Consider the following 19,256-nt stretch of genomic DNA (forward strand, 5'->3'; position numbering starts at 1 on the left):
TTTTTTATATACTTTAAAAAGCTCCATGTTTTTCAGAAGAGAAAAGGTTTAAAGCTACACCATCTCTATTTTATGGTCTTTGTATATGTCTATTCACAAATGTTAGCTTCTGTCAGTCACTTCTGACAACAAATGAAAGTCATGACGTCTTATTCTTTATGTGCGCCACCAGTTTTACCGTCATCTAGGGTATTACTAAAGATTTTTTGGCAAAGTAGCAAAATGCTTTTGAGTATTTATGAGAAGGTTTGGTTTTTGTTGCACGTCACTTGAGACCAAACTGCTTTCTAAGTTACAATATATATAAATGTAAAAGCACAGAAAAAACTCAAATATTCAACACATAAAAATCACAATGTTTACTAGTAATGTGGGAACTGCCACAGAGTGGAGTCTAAAACGCAACCACAACTGAAAAGAACATAAAAATCGCGAATGGCAACTCAGAGAACAAAATTGAATTATGACTGAGCTTCTATAGATTCAGAGATCCAGAGGCATCTCAAACTCTCGTGCATCAAACTTGACTTTCATCAAGAAATTTCTTACCACAATTGCAAAGGCAAACTGATAAGAACTTTGGCATCGTGAGACCCCTGTACTACTCTTTATTCAAGGGCAAAGCTGAATTATAGCTGAATTTTAGTCTAGTTCTGACGAGTACCAAGGAGAGAAGTATAGTTAAATATGGAGTATGTAGAACTATGATCGGTATTGTCAGTTTTCAAATGAGTTAATAATCAAGAACTAACAAACAATAACACGTACATTGATTCGAGATACGCAAACACGTTCAAATCCGTTTATCTCCATCTAACTGCATAGTTTGAGGACTTGCTTTTGGTTTGACAGACGATTAAAGGAAATTTGTCGAGATTCAACGTCTCTTTCGCCTTCTCAGCTTTTTGGATGGTGAATCACACCCAGATCGTGGAGACTGGACACCATCTTTTGCAGACTGAGAATCTTCTTCTGTCTTCTGGAGATCATGGAGACGGCGGACTGTTGAGGTTTCTGGCACTGAGTCGGCTTTGCTCTCCGAGGTGGATTCACTTTTGTCTTTTGTAACAGAGCTTGCTTCCGATGACGGAGGAGTGCTTTTGGACAGTTTGGCTTCTCCTCGTGAGTATCGCGCGGCCGATCGAACCTCGGAAGTCATGGCAGATGATATTTTTGTGGACTTTTCTTTTGGTGTGGAATCTGTGGAAGAGGGTTGCTCAGGCTCTGGCGGCGGTGTCATTGGTGGCGTTGCAGTAATTTCCTTGCAGATTTCATCGGGCAATCTAGGTGAGGGGGTGAACCTCTTGGAGACCTCTGAATACGTCAAGTGTGTTTGTGAAAATTTAGTCTCAGATGGCGTTCTTGGTGACCTCTCAGGAGAAGGGGTGGGATCTGTTGAAATCCTTAGTCTTGTTGAAAGGATGGACTTGGGGACTTTTGTTTCACTCTTTGGACTAGGAGGTCCAGGGATTGGTGATTCTTCTGGGACAGCAACTTCTTCAGATTTGGGGAGAATGGGAGGTGTTTTTGTTAAGGGGGAGGAAATTTTGGGTAATGGGGAAGTATCTTTTATTACGGTCGTAACTTGGGTCAGGGGTGCACATATCTTTGGAGATGGTATGGGAGCTTTTGTTGGGGAAGATGCAGACTTGATCAAAGGTGAGCTTGCCTTGGTACAAGGGAAGACATCAGATGGGAAGTCAACTGTGTGCTTAATTTTAATGGGTGATGGTGAAATAGGTTCTGACAGTTTACCCTTTAGTAAAGTAGGTGATGCTGGCATTCCAGCTTTCGTGGCTTCACCTGCCTTTGAAAAGTGGGAAAAGGTGAAGACGGTGTGTCTTTCTTGGGACGAAGGTACTGGTATTAATGAATCTGTCTGCTCTTTCTGAACTTGTGCCAGAGATTCTGGGACTTTAGTTTTAGGTGGCAGTGGAGAAAGCGGCTTTGATACTCCTTCTGGGAACTTGAAAGACTTGAGGGGAGAAGTGCGGCCTGGTGAGGTGATTTTTGTAGTATCGCTCTCTGAAGTCTTGAGCATTTCTTTAGCAGGCGATGTTGTTTTGGTCCTCAACAGTGATGGTGGTTTTTCTCCAGGGTGTACAGTTTTAAAGAAATCGCTAGGGATTAGTGGTTGTTTAATTGCTTCCTTTGGAGGAGAAGGTGGTTTTTCTACAGGGGTTGTTTTAATCAAGTCAGAAGTAGGAGAAGTTTGTTGTCCAGATTTGAAAATATCACTTGAAAACTTAGTTTTTTGTGGCATTGGGGAGACTGGTTTTGATACACCTTCAGGGAAAGTTAGCACAGTGAGCGTTTCAGTTTTCTGCGTGGAAACTTGTGAAACTGAAGGGGCAGTCTCTGCTGCTTCCTTTTTCTCTTCTTGAGAAACACTGGGTTCAGAGATCTCATCACCAGTTTTGGGAATCACTAGAGCTGGTGGTATTGGTTTTGTTGGTACAGGTTTAAACAATGGTTTAGTTTCTTTTTCTGGCGTTGGTGAAATTGGTTTGCTTATTCCTTCGGGGAATGTAATTATCCTTAGTGGTGAGACAGGCTTCGCTGGCTCTTTCATAGGCAGGTCCTTTTTAGTAGAATCTGGCACTGGGACAGCCTCTGGACTTAATTTTTCAGTTTTCTCAGCAAGCTTGAAAATGGGTTGTTCACTTTTTTGAGGGTCGGGTGACACAGGTTTGGAAATGCCTTCAGGAAATTTCAGAGTGAAAGGAGAAGCTGGTTTACTTGGCTCAGGGGAAGCTGGCGCTGCCTGAGACGAAGCAGCCTCTGGCTTCGGTATCGTTATGCGGGGCCTAGGCTTCTTTGTCACAGACGTTGCTGCTGGTGCTTCTTCAGCCTCCTCTTTTACAACTGGGGCATCAACTTTATCTGGTTCAGCCTTAATGTCTTTGTCAGCAATATCTGGCAGAGAAGTCTTTGGTGTGGCTGTAAGCTTTGTGAAAGCTGGCTCCTGAGGCTTTTTGGTTAATGGAGAAATTGGTTTAGGTATTCCCTCTGGGAAATGAAGCATTTTCAGTGGAGATACTGGCTTAGCAGGATATGGTAATGGTTTCTCAGCATCCAAGGAAGAGAATACTTGCTTTGGTATGGCTTGGGGAATCTTTTTAGGAAGGGGTGATATAGGCTTTGTGACGCCTTCTGGGAATGTTAAGGTTTTCAGCGGAGAAGGGGGTACAATAAGTTCAGAGTCAGGTTTTAAAACCAGTGGTGCAGGAATAGGTTTAGGTGCATGAGTTTTTGTTGGTAAGGGAGACAGAGGTTTGGAAATGCCTGGTGGGAATTTCAGTTCTTTTGTAGGTGGCAGGGGAGAAAGTGGCTTTGATACCCCTGGAGGAAAACTTAATGTCTGGAGAAGAGGCTGAGTTCCTGTTGATGGTGCTTCCTTTTGTTTCCCTTCAGATGTTTGCTCTCCACCTGCATCTAACTTAAATTCCTGAGACAGTGATTTTGGTGAGGGAATTGGTGTATCATCCCTGGGTTCTGTTATTGTCAGTGATAATTCAGGTGGTTTCTTTGACTTTTTTTTAACTGGCTTGGGTGATTTTTTAGCTGATTCATCATCGCATACTTCATCTATAGCTTTCTCAGATGTTTGTGGTTCCACATCCTCTTTCTTTTCCTTTGGAATTTTGGGTTTGTCAGTAGAGTGACCCTCTCGCTTTCGTTCACTAGTTTTTCTTGGACTTTTTCGCTCTTTCCTATCAACACGTGGACTCCACGTTGAAGGCTGTACTTCGCCTTCACCTTGCAATTTTTCTCTTGGAGACTCAAAGACGTCTTTGCTCCTCTGCGTATCCTTTTCTGATTTTTCCTTATCTTTCTTTTCATGCTTCGATTCAGAAGATTTTTCCCTCTTACTCCTTGAATGGCGTTTATGCTCAGTTGCTGTCACCTCTCCTGACTTCTCTTCAGTTTTCTTAGAATGTTTTCTTTCTCTTGACTTACTAGATACTTTTTTCTTCTCTGCAGGTGGAGTTTCTTCTATAGCTTCATCTTTCGCTGTCAGATCTCCTTCCTTCCCGTTTTGATCCTTTGCTTCCTTGTCAGGCTTTCTTTCTGGAGAAGGTTCTGCTTCAAAATCATCAGGTGGAAGAGGAACATCTTCTGGCCTTGGTTCCTCAGGAGCCTGGGCTGGGTCCTCTTGACTTTTCGTTCGTTTTCTGTGGCGACGCTTTTTACTCGCGCTTTTTCCTTCCTTATCTTTTTTGGAAGCCTTTTCTTCTTTCTCTCCTTCTGCATGCGGTGACTTAGATTTCGACTTATCATGTCGTTTGCGGCGGGATTTTTCATCTTTGGTGCCTTTTCTTCGTTTCTCTACAGTTTCTTGGGTAGCTTCAGCTTTGACTTCTTGTGTGACCGGAATTCCTTCTACTTCGTTACCCTCCTCTGCTGAGACAAATTGGGGTTCAGTTTCCTTGGTTTCAGCTTCCTCAGTATCCTGCTTTCCATTTCCTGTTATGACTTCTTTCTCATCTCCAGTTTCTGTAATCTCCTTACTTTCTTCCTCAACGCCTTCAGCTGGCTGCTCCGTAGGTTCCAGAGCCTCAGTCAGGGATACTTTGTCAGGAGTGATAATTTTTTCTTCCTCTGTGCCTGCTGATTCCTCTGTTTTCATATCAGGTACTTCAGTGTCGTCTGAGTCTTTACCTTTTCCGGCTTCATCAACGGTATCGTCTTTAAACACAGTATCAGATAGTTCTTCCTCTGGGCCGACTATATCAAACAAACCTTCTTCCTTACTTTCAGGCTCTGTTTCTTCAGGCTTCTCTTGTTCCTGTTGACCTTCGTCTGTTGGAGATTCTTTTGTTGGTTCCGTTTCTCCCTTCTCTTGTTCAGTTCCTAGCAAATCCTCCATAAGTTCAGCTTTGGCGTCAGTTTTTGAGATGTTTTCGGCACTTTCAGTTTCTGCAGCCTGCTCCTCAAGGGATATTCCATTGTCTTTTGTGGCAGTGCTGTCGCTTTCACCACTTTGCTTCTCTTCTTCAGATACTTCTGCTGCTACAGGAGGCGATTCCTCTTGCTCTGGTGTTTGTTTTTCATCTTTCACTTGCTCGGTTTCATCGGTAGAAGCTGCTTCACTTCTAGAATCTGCTTCTGTTTTCTTTGCATCTGGCTTGTCATTTAATTTGCCATTAGTATCCTCCTTTTTGGCACCCATCCTTGTTACGCCCTTGATCCAATCTCTTGCCTTCCCCACCAAAGTTTTGCGATCCTTTGCATTGCCTTCTAGTTTACTCTCCCCTTCCATTGCTTCCTGCCCTATCTCTGCAATAAGTTCAGATGGCTTTACATCAGATTGTACAAGTTCTGCGATGTTCTCAACAACAGCTTCTGCTGCATCTGCTAGCTTTTCGATTCCTTCTCCGAGCTGTCCAGCAATACATACCAAGTTGTCCTCCTTCGTGCCGATGGCGTGCTCTGCCTTCTTTGCATCATCAGCGGGCGGGGTAGTGGAAGGGGGAGTGGTACTGTCAAGAACATCGGACAGTGATTTCCCTCGGGCGGAGTCAGGGGAGGGCTCTGATCCACCTTCTTTTGGACTTCCTTCAGATTTTTGTTCGGCAGCGTCCTGTTGCTCGAAGCTGTCGGCTCCACCCTGTTGTGCCGCAGGTCCCTCAGGCTCAGCGACTTCCTTATCCTCTCTCTCAGGCTTCTTCTGTGTGGAGAGTTTGCGTTGAAGCTGATGGATTTTTCCAGAGACGGTGCCTTTGTTTCTTCCCTCTTTGATTCCGCTCTTCTCAGCCGCCATGTAAATTTCCTCTTGAGTTTCACTTTGTTCTGAGGTTTGGCCTCGAAAACATAGGACTTTTGGATTGCCTTCAGTAATATCTGCTGCTGCATCCTGACTGCCATCTATCTCACCTGGCTGGTACTCTGGGTAGAGACTGAAAAACACACTCTCCGCATCTGCTTCTGTTTCTTTCTTGTCGCCTTTTACAGGAGACTCCTCAGAAATCACTCCCTCCTCTGTGAGCTGCATGTTATCTTCTAAATTTAGCTCCTCCCAAGCAGGGGAGGAAGGACGTTCCCCAATTTTATCTTGAGTGTCAGAGGTTAGAGTTGGTGATTCCTTATCAAGCTTTGATGAATCATCTAGTCCTTGCTCTGCTTTCCCATCAGCAGTAAGTGATACTTCTTCTTTAGGAGTCAAGAGATCTGCTGTTGAAGATAAGCTTTCGGCGTCAAATTCACTAGAATAACTCACGGAGGATTTACTTGTTACATATTCTCCTGTGGCGCTGGTAGAGGTCCCAGTTGCACTTGCAGAAGTTTTACTTTGTTCCTCAGCAGATTCACTCACTGAAGTTCTACTTGTACCATCAAATTCCGCAGATTCACTGACAGATGTCCTACTAGTGCTATCTGGTTCTCCTGATTCACTTGCAGATGTTCTTGTGACTCCCTCAGCTTCCTCGTACTCACTGTAGGAAGTCTTGCTCTGGCCCTCTGCCGATTCACTGACAGAAGTTCTGCTTGTTGCATCTGGTTCAGCTGATTCTGATGCCGATATTGATCCTCTGGTAGAGGATTTACTAATAGTCCCCCGTTCAGCAGACTCAATGGTTGTTGACATCTTACTTGCAGCATCAGCTGATTCTGACATTGTCATTGTTTCTTGCTCAGCTGATTCTGTAACAGAGACTTTACTTACAGTTTCATGCTCAATTGATTCAGAAGTAACACTTGTAGTATCAAGGTCAACTGATTCACTTGTTGAGCATTTTCGTTGTCCATCTTGATCAGCTGATTCACTTGTGGAGGTCTTGCTGATGTTATCTTGGTCAGCAAGATCACTGACTGAAGATCTGGTCGCAGATACAGTTTCTACTGAATCACTAGCAGAGGATCGACTTACATTATCTCCTTCTGCAAGAGGATCAAAGGCCAATTTGCTCTGGCCATGCCTGCGTAAATTTGCATGCATCTTCTGGGTTTCTGTTTTGACTGGCTGTGCCAAAGATGGTAGAAATCTTGCTCTCTGTACTGTGCTAGTCTTTGGGGACTCACTTGGTTCTACATCAATGAGCTGTGTTACAGCAGTGCCTTCTATACTTCCATCTACCTGAGTTCCACTAGCTTCTTCAATTCCGACCTCAATATCCTGTCCTTCAACAGTAACTTCTACTGTGGATTCACCACCAACATCAATAACTGCGTTGATTGCAATGTCTGCCTCTTTTGTAGGACTGATCACAGCATTTCCTTGGGGCTGTCCATTTGCTCCATTTAGAGCTCCTTGGTTTGCGTCAACAAATATGGCAGTATCGCTGTCGCTGTCATCCGAGATGAAGAATTTCACTGGTTTCTCTACATTATTCATATTCACTGCATCAGTCTGAGTAGACTTCTGAGTAGGTGTTAATTCCTTTGCTATTTCTTGACTGGGACTTTCAAGAATATTGATCTTAAGTTCCTTTACAGGTCCACCATCTTTGGCTTCTTCTTTAGCTTCCTCCTCTGTAGCCTCCCGTATCTCCTCCTTCAGCATTTCTTCGCTCTTCGGCTTTTCAAGTCCTTCTGCTTGAGGTGCATCGAGGTCCTTATCGAGATCAGTCACCATGACTTCTGGCGGCTCTCCAAGACCATTAGCTTCCTGTATCAAATCAGGTGCTTTGGTTTCTGATGCGTCTACTGCCTCCGGTTCCTTCTTATCCTCTGTCAGTGCTTCTGCATCACTTGGCTTTGCTGCAGCTTTGGCTGGTGTTTGAGTGCGGCCCTTGGAGGGTTCCTGTCCCTTCTTGGTCGATGATTTGATTGAGGGGTCCTTCGGTGACTTGGGCTCCTTCTTGGAGCCATCTGCCGCTGCATCCGCCTCGTCGTCTTCTTCCTCTCCTCCGTCGCCCATTCTCCGACGCTTCGCGTCCCGCGTCTTTGTCCTCTCCTTCTTGAAGTGCTGCTTAGCCGGTGCCTGCGACCCCTGGGGCGCTGGTCCTACCACCCGTTTCAGCTTCCTCCATTTTGCCTTCCCACCCATAGCCTGTAAAGAGACATAAAAGCAAGGGTTATCAGTTTTGGATTCAGGTTTTGTCAGAAATCTCATTTAGTGTTCGTTGAAGCACGACATCTGTTTTCAAAACTTTTGTTCATATCTGTAAAAGTTGTAACACTCTCCGATCTTACCAAAGAATAATGGCAGTTGAAAGAAAGTAAATGAAATTTAGATTAAGAATCTTGATCTCATCAAGTTTTAAGAACTGTATAAAACTGCAAAGTTGTTATTTTATTCAGATAACTGCAAAGTAAAGAAGACTTGAGTTAACTTTTCTTCAAATATCTAATAAGTATTGAAAAATAAAGTGGACCAAGAGATCAGGTAAAACTAATTTTTAAAAAATAATTAGAGTTCAAGTAGGAATTACTGAATGTTCTTTCAAAATAACCTGGATATATTTGTAAGTTAAATGTGTTTATTTAAACAATTATAAAAATGTAAGAATATACAAGACTTGATACCTTTCAAATAGTTAAGTAGATTGTCAGGGTAAAGTTTATGTTCTTTTAATAACATGGACGAATGTAAAATTAGTTTTGTTTACTTCAAGTAAGAAAGTGTAGTCAAATCTCTATTCTAAAATAATTGGGAATTATACACAAGTAAAGTTTTTAATTTCCAGAGATAACTAGGAAGTTTGTTAAGAATAAGAATTGAATATAGAATTTAGGCCAAAGGCCAAGCACTGGGACCCATGAAGTTATGCAGTGCTGAAACTGAAATTGACGGTAAAAGGTTTGAAAGTGTAACAGGAGGAAAACCTATAGCAGTTTCACCACGAATCAGTTGTTAGAAGAGGGTGGAAAGTAAGATGAAAGAAAGAGAATATGAAAGGATGTACAGTGAAAAGAACGAAAGGGGTTGCAGGTAGAGGCCGAAGGAACACTGCAAAGAACCTTCAGTAATGCCTACGGGGCACCACGTGAGGTCCATTGACGGCACTAGCCCTCTACGGGAGGTTAAAAATAAGGTTGAACTCACCTCAGTGACTAAAAACTGTTGAAAATGCAGCTTATTTTCTTAAAGGTTGTTTTGAATCAAGTCTTTATGTTCATGATAGATACGTTGTCAGTTATGGTGGGTTGCAGCCAAGAAGAAGAAGGGTATTGAACTAGCAACCTTATGAAAAAAAAAAAAAGCTCCGGAAACCTAAAGGTTAACATCAGTAGACTCACCATCCGTTATTTATATATGCATATATATGTGTTTGTAAATCTCTGACTCACATCAGGCTCGAACCCAGGTCTTTCTAGTTGAAAGGCAAGGCTGCTACCAATTGCAAGACCTGTTTTGATCCCAATGTAAGTCAGAAATTTATTCCTGCTCCACAGCTGTGTGTTGATTACTTCTATATATTTCTGTGTGGTTATTTGTGTAGAATGAGAGAGGTAGAGGTATAGAGAGAGAGAGAGAGAGAAACACGAGACAAGCAAAAGCTCTCGTCATTTCGAACCGGTCTTCTCTTGACAAGCGTCATGCACGGCGAACATGGCTCACAAAAAGCCTTCTTCTTCCTCGGTAGACTCGACTCCCGCCAACATGCGATATGTCTTTAGCCCAGAGGAAACCGGTTCCCTCAGGCGCCTCTCTGTCCCGAGACACAGATAGAGAGAGAGAAAAAATGTAAACTGAATTTTTCCTTTTCTGAAATTTTGTATGCGGAAAAAAGGGGAAGTAGAAATTTGTATTTTGTGAGTGTTTGTCTGCTGGGAATTGGTTTAAATGATTTGCACAGAATTCTTTGGAAGCTTGAATTTCAAGTCGGTGGCCCCTGTGTTGGTGGGCTTGTTCCAATAATGATAATAATAATAATACGTAATAATGATGGTGATATTCATTATTTGCCAGATGTTGGTTAACAAGGGGCAAGGCACATACTAGAATGATTTCGATTTAGATGAGAGGACAAGCTAAAGAGGGGGAATTGGGTGAAATAAACTCAAATTTATTCATGTATTGTTTGCCAAATATTGCTTTGTGATTAGACCTATATTATCTCTTTGGAATGAAAAGAAATTTAAACACGTTCTTTAGTGTTTTTATTTTTGTCTGATGGGAGGAATAGGGTTAAATAAATAAATTCAGATTTAATTGTTTATTGTTTGCCAGATTTCGGTTAGTGTTCAAGCACAGACTAGACTGTGTTTGATTTCAGATGAATGAAGTGAATTCAACATTTTTTATTCACTTTTTTGCCGAGTCTTGGTTAATCATTAGGCGCATACTAGACTTAGTTGAATTCAGACAGCGGGTGGTGCACAGGCTGCGAACAAAACTCGGGAATTTATGGAAACAAAACTAGATAGAAACGTTTTAATTAACAAGAAATAGATGTTTCTTCAGCATTATCATTATTATTATTATTATTTTTTTTTTCTATCACAGTCTTCCAATTCGACTGGGTGGTATTATAGTGTGGGGTTCCGGGTTGCATCCTGCCTCCTTAGGAGTCCATCACTTTTCTTACTATGTGCGCCGTTTCTAAGATCACACTCTTCTGCGTGAGTCCTGGAGCTACTTCAGCCTCTAGTTTTTCCAGATTCCTTTTCAGGGATCTTGGGATCGTGCCTAGTGCTCCTATGATTATGGGTACAATTTCCACTGGCCTATCCCATATCCTTCTTATTTCTATTTTCAGGTCTTGATACTTATCCATTTTTTCCCTTTTTTCCCCTTTATTATTATTATTATTATTATTATTATTATTATTATTATTATTATTATTATTATTATTATTATTATTATTATTATTATTATTTATTATTATTCAGTAGGCCAAGGTGGCCATTGACTTGGAATTGAAGCTTCCAAAGAATATGGTGTTCATTCCTAGATGGGAAAGAGAATCACTGAACAGGCAATACGTGGCTGGAATTTAATAGAGAATATCAGACAGAACAGGAATTGCAATGCATAGAAAATGAATATTACCTCTAACAAAAACTGGACGGGAACAAGAACGAATTGCCAAACAAATATTTAGACAGCATTTATTCAGACACACTGGATGTTCTTCAGACTCAAACGAATTCGGGTAGGACTTAACAGAAAGTACACAGACATGAATTCAGACAGACTTTTTGCACTGAAGTCTCTTCTGCTTTTCCATCTTTTTTTCATAAAAATAACTAAATAGAACAAAAATATCTCATTTACTGAGGTGGTTGCAAGGCATATAGTCTCTAATCATTACAGCTCTTACCTGTTCCCCTGAATTTGTTGCAAGATATATCATCACCTGTTACCTTTTTTTCTTCTTTTCTTTTTTAATATTCCAGGCCTGAGATTGATAGAGGGTGTAGGGGTGGGCGTACTACTGTTCCACCCTTACTGCCACCCCGCCCCCCCAGTCCTACTGCCTCTCCCAAACATTTTCCCTCAGGGAAACAGAACAATACAAATAATGAAATATAAGGCAGTCCCCGGGTTACGACGGGTTTGGGCTACGACGTTCCGAGGTTAAGGTGCTTCTCAATTATATTCATCAGACATTATTTCCAGGGTTACGACGCTTACAACGCTCATCTGGCAGATGAAATATGGCACCAAAAGTGCAAAATAATCAATATTTGAAGTTTTTTTTTGATGAAAAATGCAATAAGAATGCAGTTTACATAGTTTTCAATGCACCCAAAGCATTAAAAGTAAGGTTTTCTTACAATTTTTTACAATGCTCCGGCTTACAATGATTTTTGGCTTATGATGCGTCTCAAGAACAGAAACCCCATTGTAACCCGGGGACTGCCTATATATATATATATATATATATATATATATATATATATATATATATATATATATATATATATATATATATCAGCTTAATTGGCTTACCAATCTGTGGAAGGTGTTTCTTCTTTATAGAGTGGCTTAGAATTGAAGGCAAAACATTATCAAGAATATCAGGAAAAGTATTGAAGAGCAGGAGTTTTATTTCAAAAAGGTGTCAGAAGGATTAGTACTTGAAGCCCTGTGTGGACATACACAAGGAAGAGGGTGCATGGATCATGTGTTCTCAATGAAATAGTGTTTTAAGATATTTAATAGCAAGGAGAAAATACTTTACAGTGCACAAGTATACATATGGAAATTAGTGATGTTATGAGGTACATATGCCCTGTCAGCAATTCTAAAAATGTGCTGTGCCAAAGGTTGTGGAGAGTTAAAAATTTTATGATAAAAGTCAAGTCTGTTCTTGATTGTGGTGGACCTATGAGTGACTGGTTTAGTGTCAAAGTGGGTCTGAGACAAAGATGTGTCATGTCTCCAAGGTTTTCCAGTATCGATATGAGAGGAGTGATGCAAAAAGTCAGATGAAAGGATTTGAGATTTAGATTCTAAGTTTTGGGATCAGAAAACCGGGTATGTATCCACCTATGCGGCGTGTTTAGTACCAGCCCATTGGGAATGACTGTAACAAACATAAAAAAAACGCTAAATACCATAAAGATAATGACTCCCAAGAAATAGTTCCTGAATGGAACGCGGAGTGTCTGATAGTAGATGTTGACTTTAGATAGTGATGAAAAACTGTAGGAAATAGTGAAAACTTGTAGGGCTTGATAATTGAGGAGAAGTTAAAAATGTACACTGAAGCCAGGAAGATAAGGCAATAATTAGGGAAGACACAGCTATAGTAGATTCACATCAACCGTGCATCTGATGTCTAGGCCCGTCCCTTACGACGCTCCCGATTGGCTGTTGATAAGCCAATCACAGGGCTGGAAACTCTCAGTCTGTCTCTCGAGTTCACATAGGCAGTATGTATGCTCCATCTCTCCTGAGCGATACATCTTTCAAAAGTATCTCTCAGGAGAGGTGGAACATACATTCTGCCTATATGAACTTTCGAGAGAGACTGAGGAGAGTTTCCAGCCCTGTGATTGGCTTATCAACAGCCAATCGGGAGCGTCATAAGGGACGGGCCTAGACATCAGATGCACGGTTGATGTGAATCTACTATAGTATCTTTGCAACAGGATTTGATGGCGAAGCGAGTGGTCTATTGACACCAAAGCTATGGAAGCAAAGGGCGTTGTCCATTGAAAGCAAAATGGAGGAAAGAAGTGTCAGCTGCTGAGGTATAGATCGCTTGCATAGCGTACGAGAATGGTAGAGAGAGAGAGAGAGAGAGAAAGAGAGAGTTCACGTCGTATTTGATCGCATGATGATAATGATGTTTACAATAATTGCTATCACTATAATTGTAATAATACTGGCATTAGGCTGTTATTAAGAAGCAACTGGAATACCATTCCTCCACCCCCCTATCTCTCCTCTCTCTCTCTCTCTCTCTCTCTCTCTCTCTCTCTCTCTCCTCTCTCTCTCTGCTCTCTCTTGAGGACAATCCGGTTTCCTTTCATAATGCAGCGATATGACGCCACCATAATATTCTTACAAGCTCATATTACAAATCGTATACCATTCCTAAGAACAAGGGAGATTATTATTATTATTATTATTATTATTATTATTATTATTATTATTATTATTATTATTACTCAGTGGGAAATTAGTCTTACAGTAAAATGGCTACATAATTTATAGTCTCATTCTCTTTTTCTCGCTCATTTTGTTCCCCGTTTTCTTATTCATATTCTTATATTTGAATCGTATTTTATTTGTTTACTTTTCATTAGCTTGTTTTTTTTATTGGAAGGTGTTTAAAAATAGTTAACAATTCAAAAGAATTGCCATTTATCTTTTGACAAGATTCAACCAGCGTGAAATTGTGCGGTTATATTCACCGCAGAGTTATAGTATCTTAAATCCAAAGAGGTTCCGAAGCTCGTGCAGTTCATTCACTACCATATTTGACGAGTTACTCAGAAGACATGCTTCACATATTGACGTAATATGAATAATAAGGAATGTTATAGTCGCTGGAAAATATGGAGAACCCTAAAATTGGAGCCATTTTTTATCTCAGAATCTACGTGGGAGGTCATAAACAATTATTTTTAGATGTGCGGAGGTTTAAGAAAAAAAAAAAAAGATTCTGTAGAATACAGAAAATCCTTTTACCTTTGTCGTGGGAGGTAAAAGATTAATGCCGTGTATTATAAATAAAAGCAACAGCAATAATTGCTGTACAGTACTTAAACTATGTTAGAATTTGTTTTGAAGAGACGTTAGTGGCAAACTATGTTCAAATTGAGGTTTACAGGCCGTTAGGCTTAGGTTAAATATCATGGCACTACTCAGTCCAGTACTTTAAGAAGAACTTGGTTAGAATTTGGTTATACAGACTATTTTGTATGTTAATATTATGTTATAATGACCATTATCTAAAATAAAAATAGTTCAAAATTTGAGTAGCTATACAAGCCTCCAGCCACAAATACAAGGTGTCCATAAAGTCCCAGTACCATTACAAGTATTTATAGCTTGTAATGGTACTGGGACTTTATAGACACCCTGTACATCAAACCTATGGTTGGGCGCCACTAGTCGCAAGACCAGTATCTACGAATCAGGTTAAAATATGAACATTTTAACCCAGCCAGCATTGACAGACGAGGTTAAAATTTGCGTAACGGAGGTGCTATGTATAGACTAGGTTAAAATTTGGGAATGCAGGGCAGCAATTGCAAAATAGGTTAATTGTATTTTTGTTATACATGGTACTAATTTGAAAATTCCTTAAATTTCAAGGGTTTGTGCCATTAGTTAAGTTCAAGGTTAACATTTTAGGGAAGACAAAGAGCAACTCAATAGAGTCGAGAGTAAGTCAGGAGTTACAGACTGCATTAGAATTTATTTATATAGTCAGTTACTTGCAAACTTAGCTTAGATTTTGCGTGTATATAGGCCAATTTTAACAAAATTAGTTAACAAGCAACTGGTCACAATCTAGGTTCAAAGTTTATTGTTTATAAATATGCTTCTAAATTATATAGCATAGTATTCACAAAGTAGGTTAGTTTTGGTAGTTAAATTTTGGTTTTATATATGTCAGAAGTTATGACATTAACGTGGTTTAAATATACTAGCAAAATAGGGGCGGGGGCCGTTTGTTTGGGGGGGGGGAGCCAGTTAGGATAAAAAATCATAATGAACCATTCTGGGGGTCCCCACTATAACCCTGTCAAGTTCCATGCCCATCGGACCAGCCGTTTGGCTGTGATTGAATGACAGACGGACCGACGGACATAACCCCCCGTTATAGTACGAATATATACTGACAAATAGCTACGGACTGGGGTGTGTGTGTGTTTGTGTGTGCAAATGAGAGAGTAAGATTAGAATAACAATTAAGTACAGATGACTAAAAAAAAAAATATGTATGGAGAAGGTCACCTTGAAGAACATTTTCCAATTTCCATCTAGTTCCGTTCATCCATTCTTGAGATACCAAGCTAACATGAACAGGAGCTTTAAGATTTAACCTCTTGGCTTCATATAAGCTTACCTTTTCCAAGAAGGCAGGTTTTTCCTCACTCAAGAGCGCACGACGCACCCATGTACTGTAATATTTCTAAACCATTCATATACTTTCATCATCAGTACCTTCAGCTTCAGTCTGCCAAGCGTGGTAGTTATCAACATTTACTGCCGCCTGTTTTCATCATCATTTTGAGCTTCTCGCCACTATCACCCGTCTTTCTAACATCTGCAAAGCTCACGATATCCTCGTCCCTCAGACTAAAACTTTCAGAGCTACCTCTTATTTTTTTTATGTATATATTTTATGATGATTCAACAGTAAGTATGTACCACCTCATCTTAGCCGAGAGCTCGGATAAGAGAGAGGGACCAAGTGAGGAATTAACGGTCTTCTTCGTAAAAGACACAACGTTCTGCGTGAAACCCATTGGGCCACACCATGAGCGGTGGTGCTCGATGGAGCCTCTTTTGACCTATGGAATGAATGATGTACTGACTTATTAGTCAACTGCAGTGGGTTAAGTTATGCAAGACTAACTGCTGATGGCTTCAGCCACCTTCAGAGGGTGATATGCATATATGTGTGTGTGTGTGTATATATATATATATATATATATATATATATATATATATATATATATATATATATATGTATATATGTATATATATATGATATATATATATATATATTATATATATATATATATATATATATATATATATGTATTATATATCATGTGTGTATGTGTACACATAAAATTGTATGTAAGAATATACACAGCGACAAACATATTCAAATGGTCACTGCAGAACGTCAATCGATGCTATTTTAGAAGCGATTATTTTTCGTTTGCCTCCGTTGACCAAATCGCTAGCGCCGTGAAAGCTGATGCCAGAGGAGACGAGTTCGGGTCTCCCTTCAGCGCTCGGGAGGTCACCCAGTCTTCCTACGTAGGGTCGTGAGGTTCGAAGGGGGTTGGGGGGTGGGGCCAGCCAAAGTCACCGAGACGTCAGAGAAAGCCCAAGAGTCAAGACCGAGATGATTGGAAGGGAGATAATAGGAGACATTTTGGAGGGAAAGTCGCGGACGTGGACGTGATAAGTGTGACCTGAGTTTTCACATTTCAGTACCACCGAAAAAGTCAGTTTCCAGGTAGGAAAATTTAAAAAACACTGCACAGAAAAGACATTTTTGACAGAGTAAGTAACTTTCGAGTGTGGCGAGTCACACGCTCATTATTGTGCAAGAAAAGGCTACTAAGCTGAAAATCGACCCCTACGAGCACAAGAAATGAAACTGAAATTTTAAAAAAATATTTTGCCACCTACAGTCCATCAACTCGTTTCTCCGTGTATAGCTATTTTGGTGTTAAGAAATGGAAGTGGATTTAATACAGATGTAGATACAAGCATTATAGTTACTGATATCAATTGGTACACAATTATACTTGAGTAAGAATAAAGTTCACAGTAGCAAAGGAGACAAGAAACAGAGTGTTAGGTGTGCGAGCACTTTTCAAGTATATATATACATACATACATACATACATACATACATACATACTACATACATACAACATACATACAATCTCATACATATATATTATATATATATATATATAGTTACAATCATATTTATATCTATACATACTATTATATATCTATAATATATATATATATATATATATAGATATATATATATACAATATATACATACTATTTATACATACTATATATATTATAATATATATATCTATATATATATATATATTAACTATTATAATATATGCATATATATATGCATATTATTATTGACTGGTAAAAAGTTTTGTTACAACAGATTTCTATCTAATAAAAGGAGCCCATAAAAACGCCAAAATATAGAGAGAAAATACTATATTTCAGAGACTGCTGTCTCCCTCTTCAGGTAGATGAATGAAAAAATTTACAGAAAAGGTGGTATTTATACCAAGAGATCTGTCCACGGGTAAACCAATTTAAGTCACTCCCAGTGAGAGTTAAAGAAGGATTATCAGCGGGAGTGACCTATATTGGCTTACCTGTGGATGGATCTCTTGGTATAAATACCACTTTCTCTGTAGCTTTTCTCATTCATCTACCTGAAGAGGGAGACAGCAGTCTCTGAAATATGGTATTTTCTCTCTATTTTGGCGTTTTTATGGGCTCCTTTTATTATTATTATTATTTTATATATATATATATATATATAATAATATAATAATATATAGGAGCCATAAAAACGCCAAAATATAGAGAGAAAATACCATATTTCAGAGACTGCTGTATATATATATATATATATATATATATATATATATATATATATATATATATATATAGTGTGTGTGAGTGTGTGTGCGTGTTTTTGTAAGTATATGTGTACAAGGAAATGAGGAAGACAGAAAACAAAAGCTAAGCGGAAACAAAACACTGTCGGTACCTCGACGCTTGAGGAATCCACTTGTCCTTCCTTGAAAACACCAGCTAAGAGAAATCCTGTTTGGCGCGCGTAAGAATCCTTCGGCCGTCCTCGCCAAAGGATCCCTTTAGAGTCCTGCTGGAACTAAGTTGAAAAACCAAAAAAAAAAAAAAAAAAAATCCTTCTCGCAGGGGCCGGAGGAAAGTATCCTAAGGGCGCTTGGATGTTTTGCACAGGGCGGGGGAGGGAGGAGGTCTGAGTCACACACAGGATGTTGGGACGAACGGCGTCCGTTTCGGAGGAGGTCAGATCAGGAGGGGACGCCCGTATCTCGCGAAAGAGTTCTTGGGGGTCGGCGGAAAGGGTTTATATAAATCATGGCGCGGGGGTGGGGGGCGGCGCCGCTCGCCTTCCTCTTGCCTATCGTTATGAAACGGAAGTCAGACTCCGTCGCAAGACTGGTTGTAAGACGAGAGCTGCGTGACGGATTTTCTCGTCCTCACGCCCGAGGGGCAACTCTGCCTCCTCTGCCTCCTCCTCCTCCTCCTCCTCCTCTACCATCCTCACGTCTATGCCTCACCCACCTCGGTCCGAAAAATATAAATAATATCGGAGGATAATCGTCTCGACGCGAGCGGCCTGCAGATGGGAGCAGCGCCCCTTCTGTCGGACCCTATGTCGTCTGGACGCGACCGAGTGCCCCCTGTCTGTCGGACCTATAAACCAAGACGCGACGAATCGGTCGCTCCACTTCGACGGACCCGTCCAGTCGCTCCTACTGACGCCCCAGGGGCGACGGTACCGTCGTCCGTGTTTTTTTTTTTTCTAATGATCTCGCGTCGGGGGAAATGCAGTGACGATGTAATCTTGTCCTACTTAGCACCCGACGTTATTGTCCGCTCTGCTGTTCTTCCTGTATAGTTCCTCTCTGTCTGTCTTCCTCCTTTTTTGCTTTTTCTTTTTTTGTGTCTCTTTCAATGTTAGTTCCTCTTGAATGTATTTTAGTCTTTTTGTTTATTGCTTAGTGTTTCCACTTTTTTTGTGTGGGGGGGGGGGGTTTCAAATAAAGGTGTGAATTTATTGCCGTCGTGTGTTTGGCGTTGTTTGGACTTTTTGTTTTTTGTCAGAGAGATTTTCGTTTGGGTTGGCAATAACGCAAACAACTGTGACGTCATTTAAATCCTACTGTGTCACCCTTATTATTATTATTATTATTATTATTATTATTATCATCATTTATTAAAAGTAATGGCTACTTCAGCAGCGTTACACTTACCGCTATTCGTAAAATAGAGAAGAATCTCTAGAAGTGTAACGCTGCTGAAGTAGCCATTACTTTTAATAAAGTATGCTTCCTAAGTATATTATTATTATTATTATTATTATTATTAGAAACCGCTCGGTTTGAAATACTTCCATTTA

General features: G+C 40.2%; 1 protein-coding gene across 1 annotated transcript in view; it reads right to left on the reverse strand.

The window, feature by feature from the left end:
* LOC135199548 (titin-like) overlaps window positions 1-18,187 on the reverse strand; it is a 19,326-nt gene extending 1,139 nt beyond the window's left edge. Inside the window, exons 1-2 of the mRNA XM_064227706.1 lie at window positions 17,856-18,187; window positions 1-7,993 (exon numbers count right to left, since the gene is read on the reverse strand). The exon at window positions 1-7,993 is cut by the window's left edge and continues 1,139 nt beyond it. Coding sequence (XP_064083776.1) covers window positions 878-7,990 — 7,113 coding nt within the window. The 5' untranslated portion in view covers window positions 7,991-7,993; window positions 17,856-18,187 and the 3' untranslated portion in view covers window positions 1-877. The remainder of the gene's footprint in view (window positions 7,994-17,855) is intronic.
* Between the last annotated feature and the right edge of the window lie 1,069 nt (window positions 18,188-19,256).

Source organism: Macrobrachium nipponense, chromosome 25 (genome assembly GCF_015104395.2).
Source record: "Macrobrachium nipponense isolate FS-2020 chromosome 25, ASM1510439v2, whole genome shotgun sequence".
NCBI lineage: Eukaryota > Metazoa > Arthropoda > Malacostraca > Decapoda > Palaemonidae > Macrobrachium > Macrobrachium nipponense.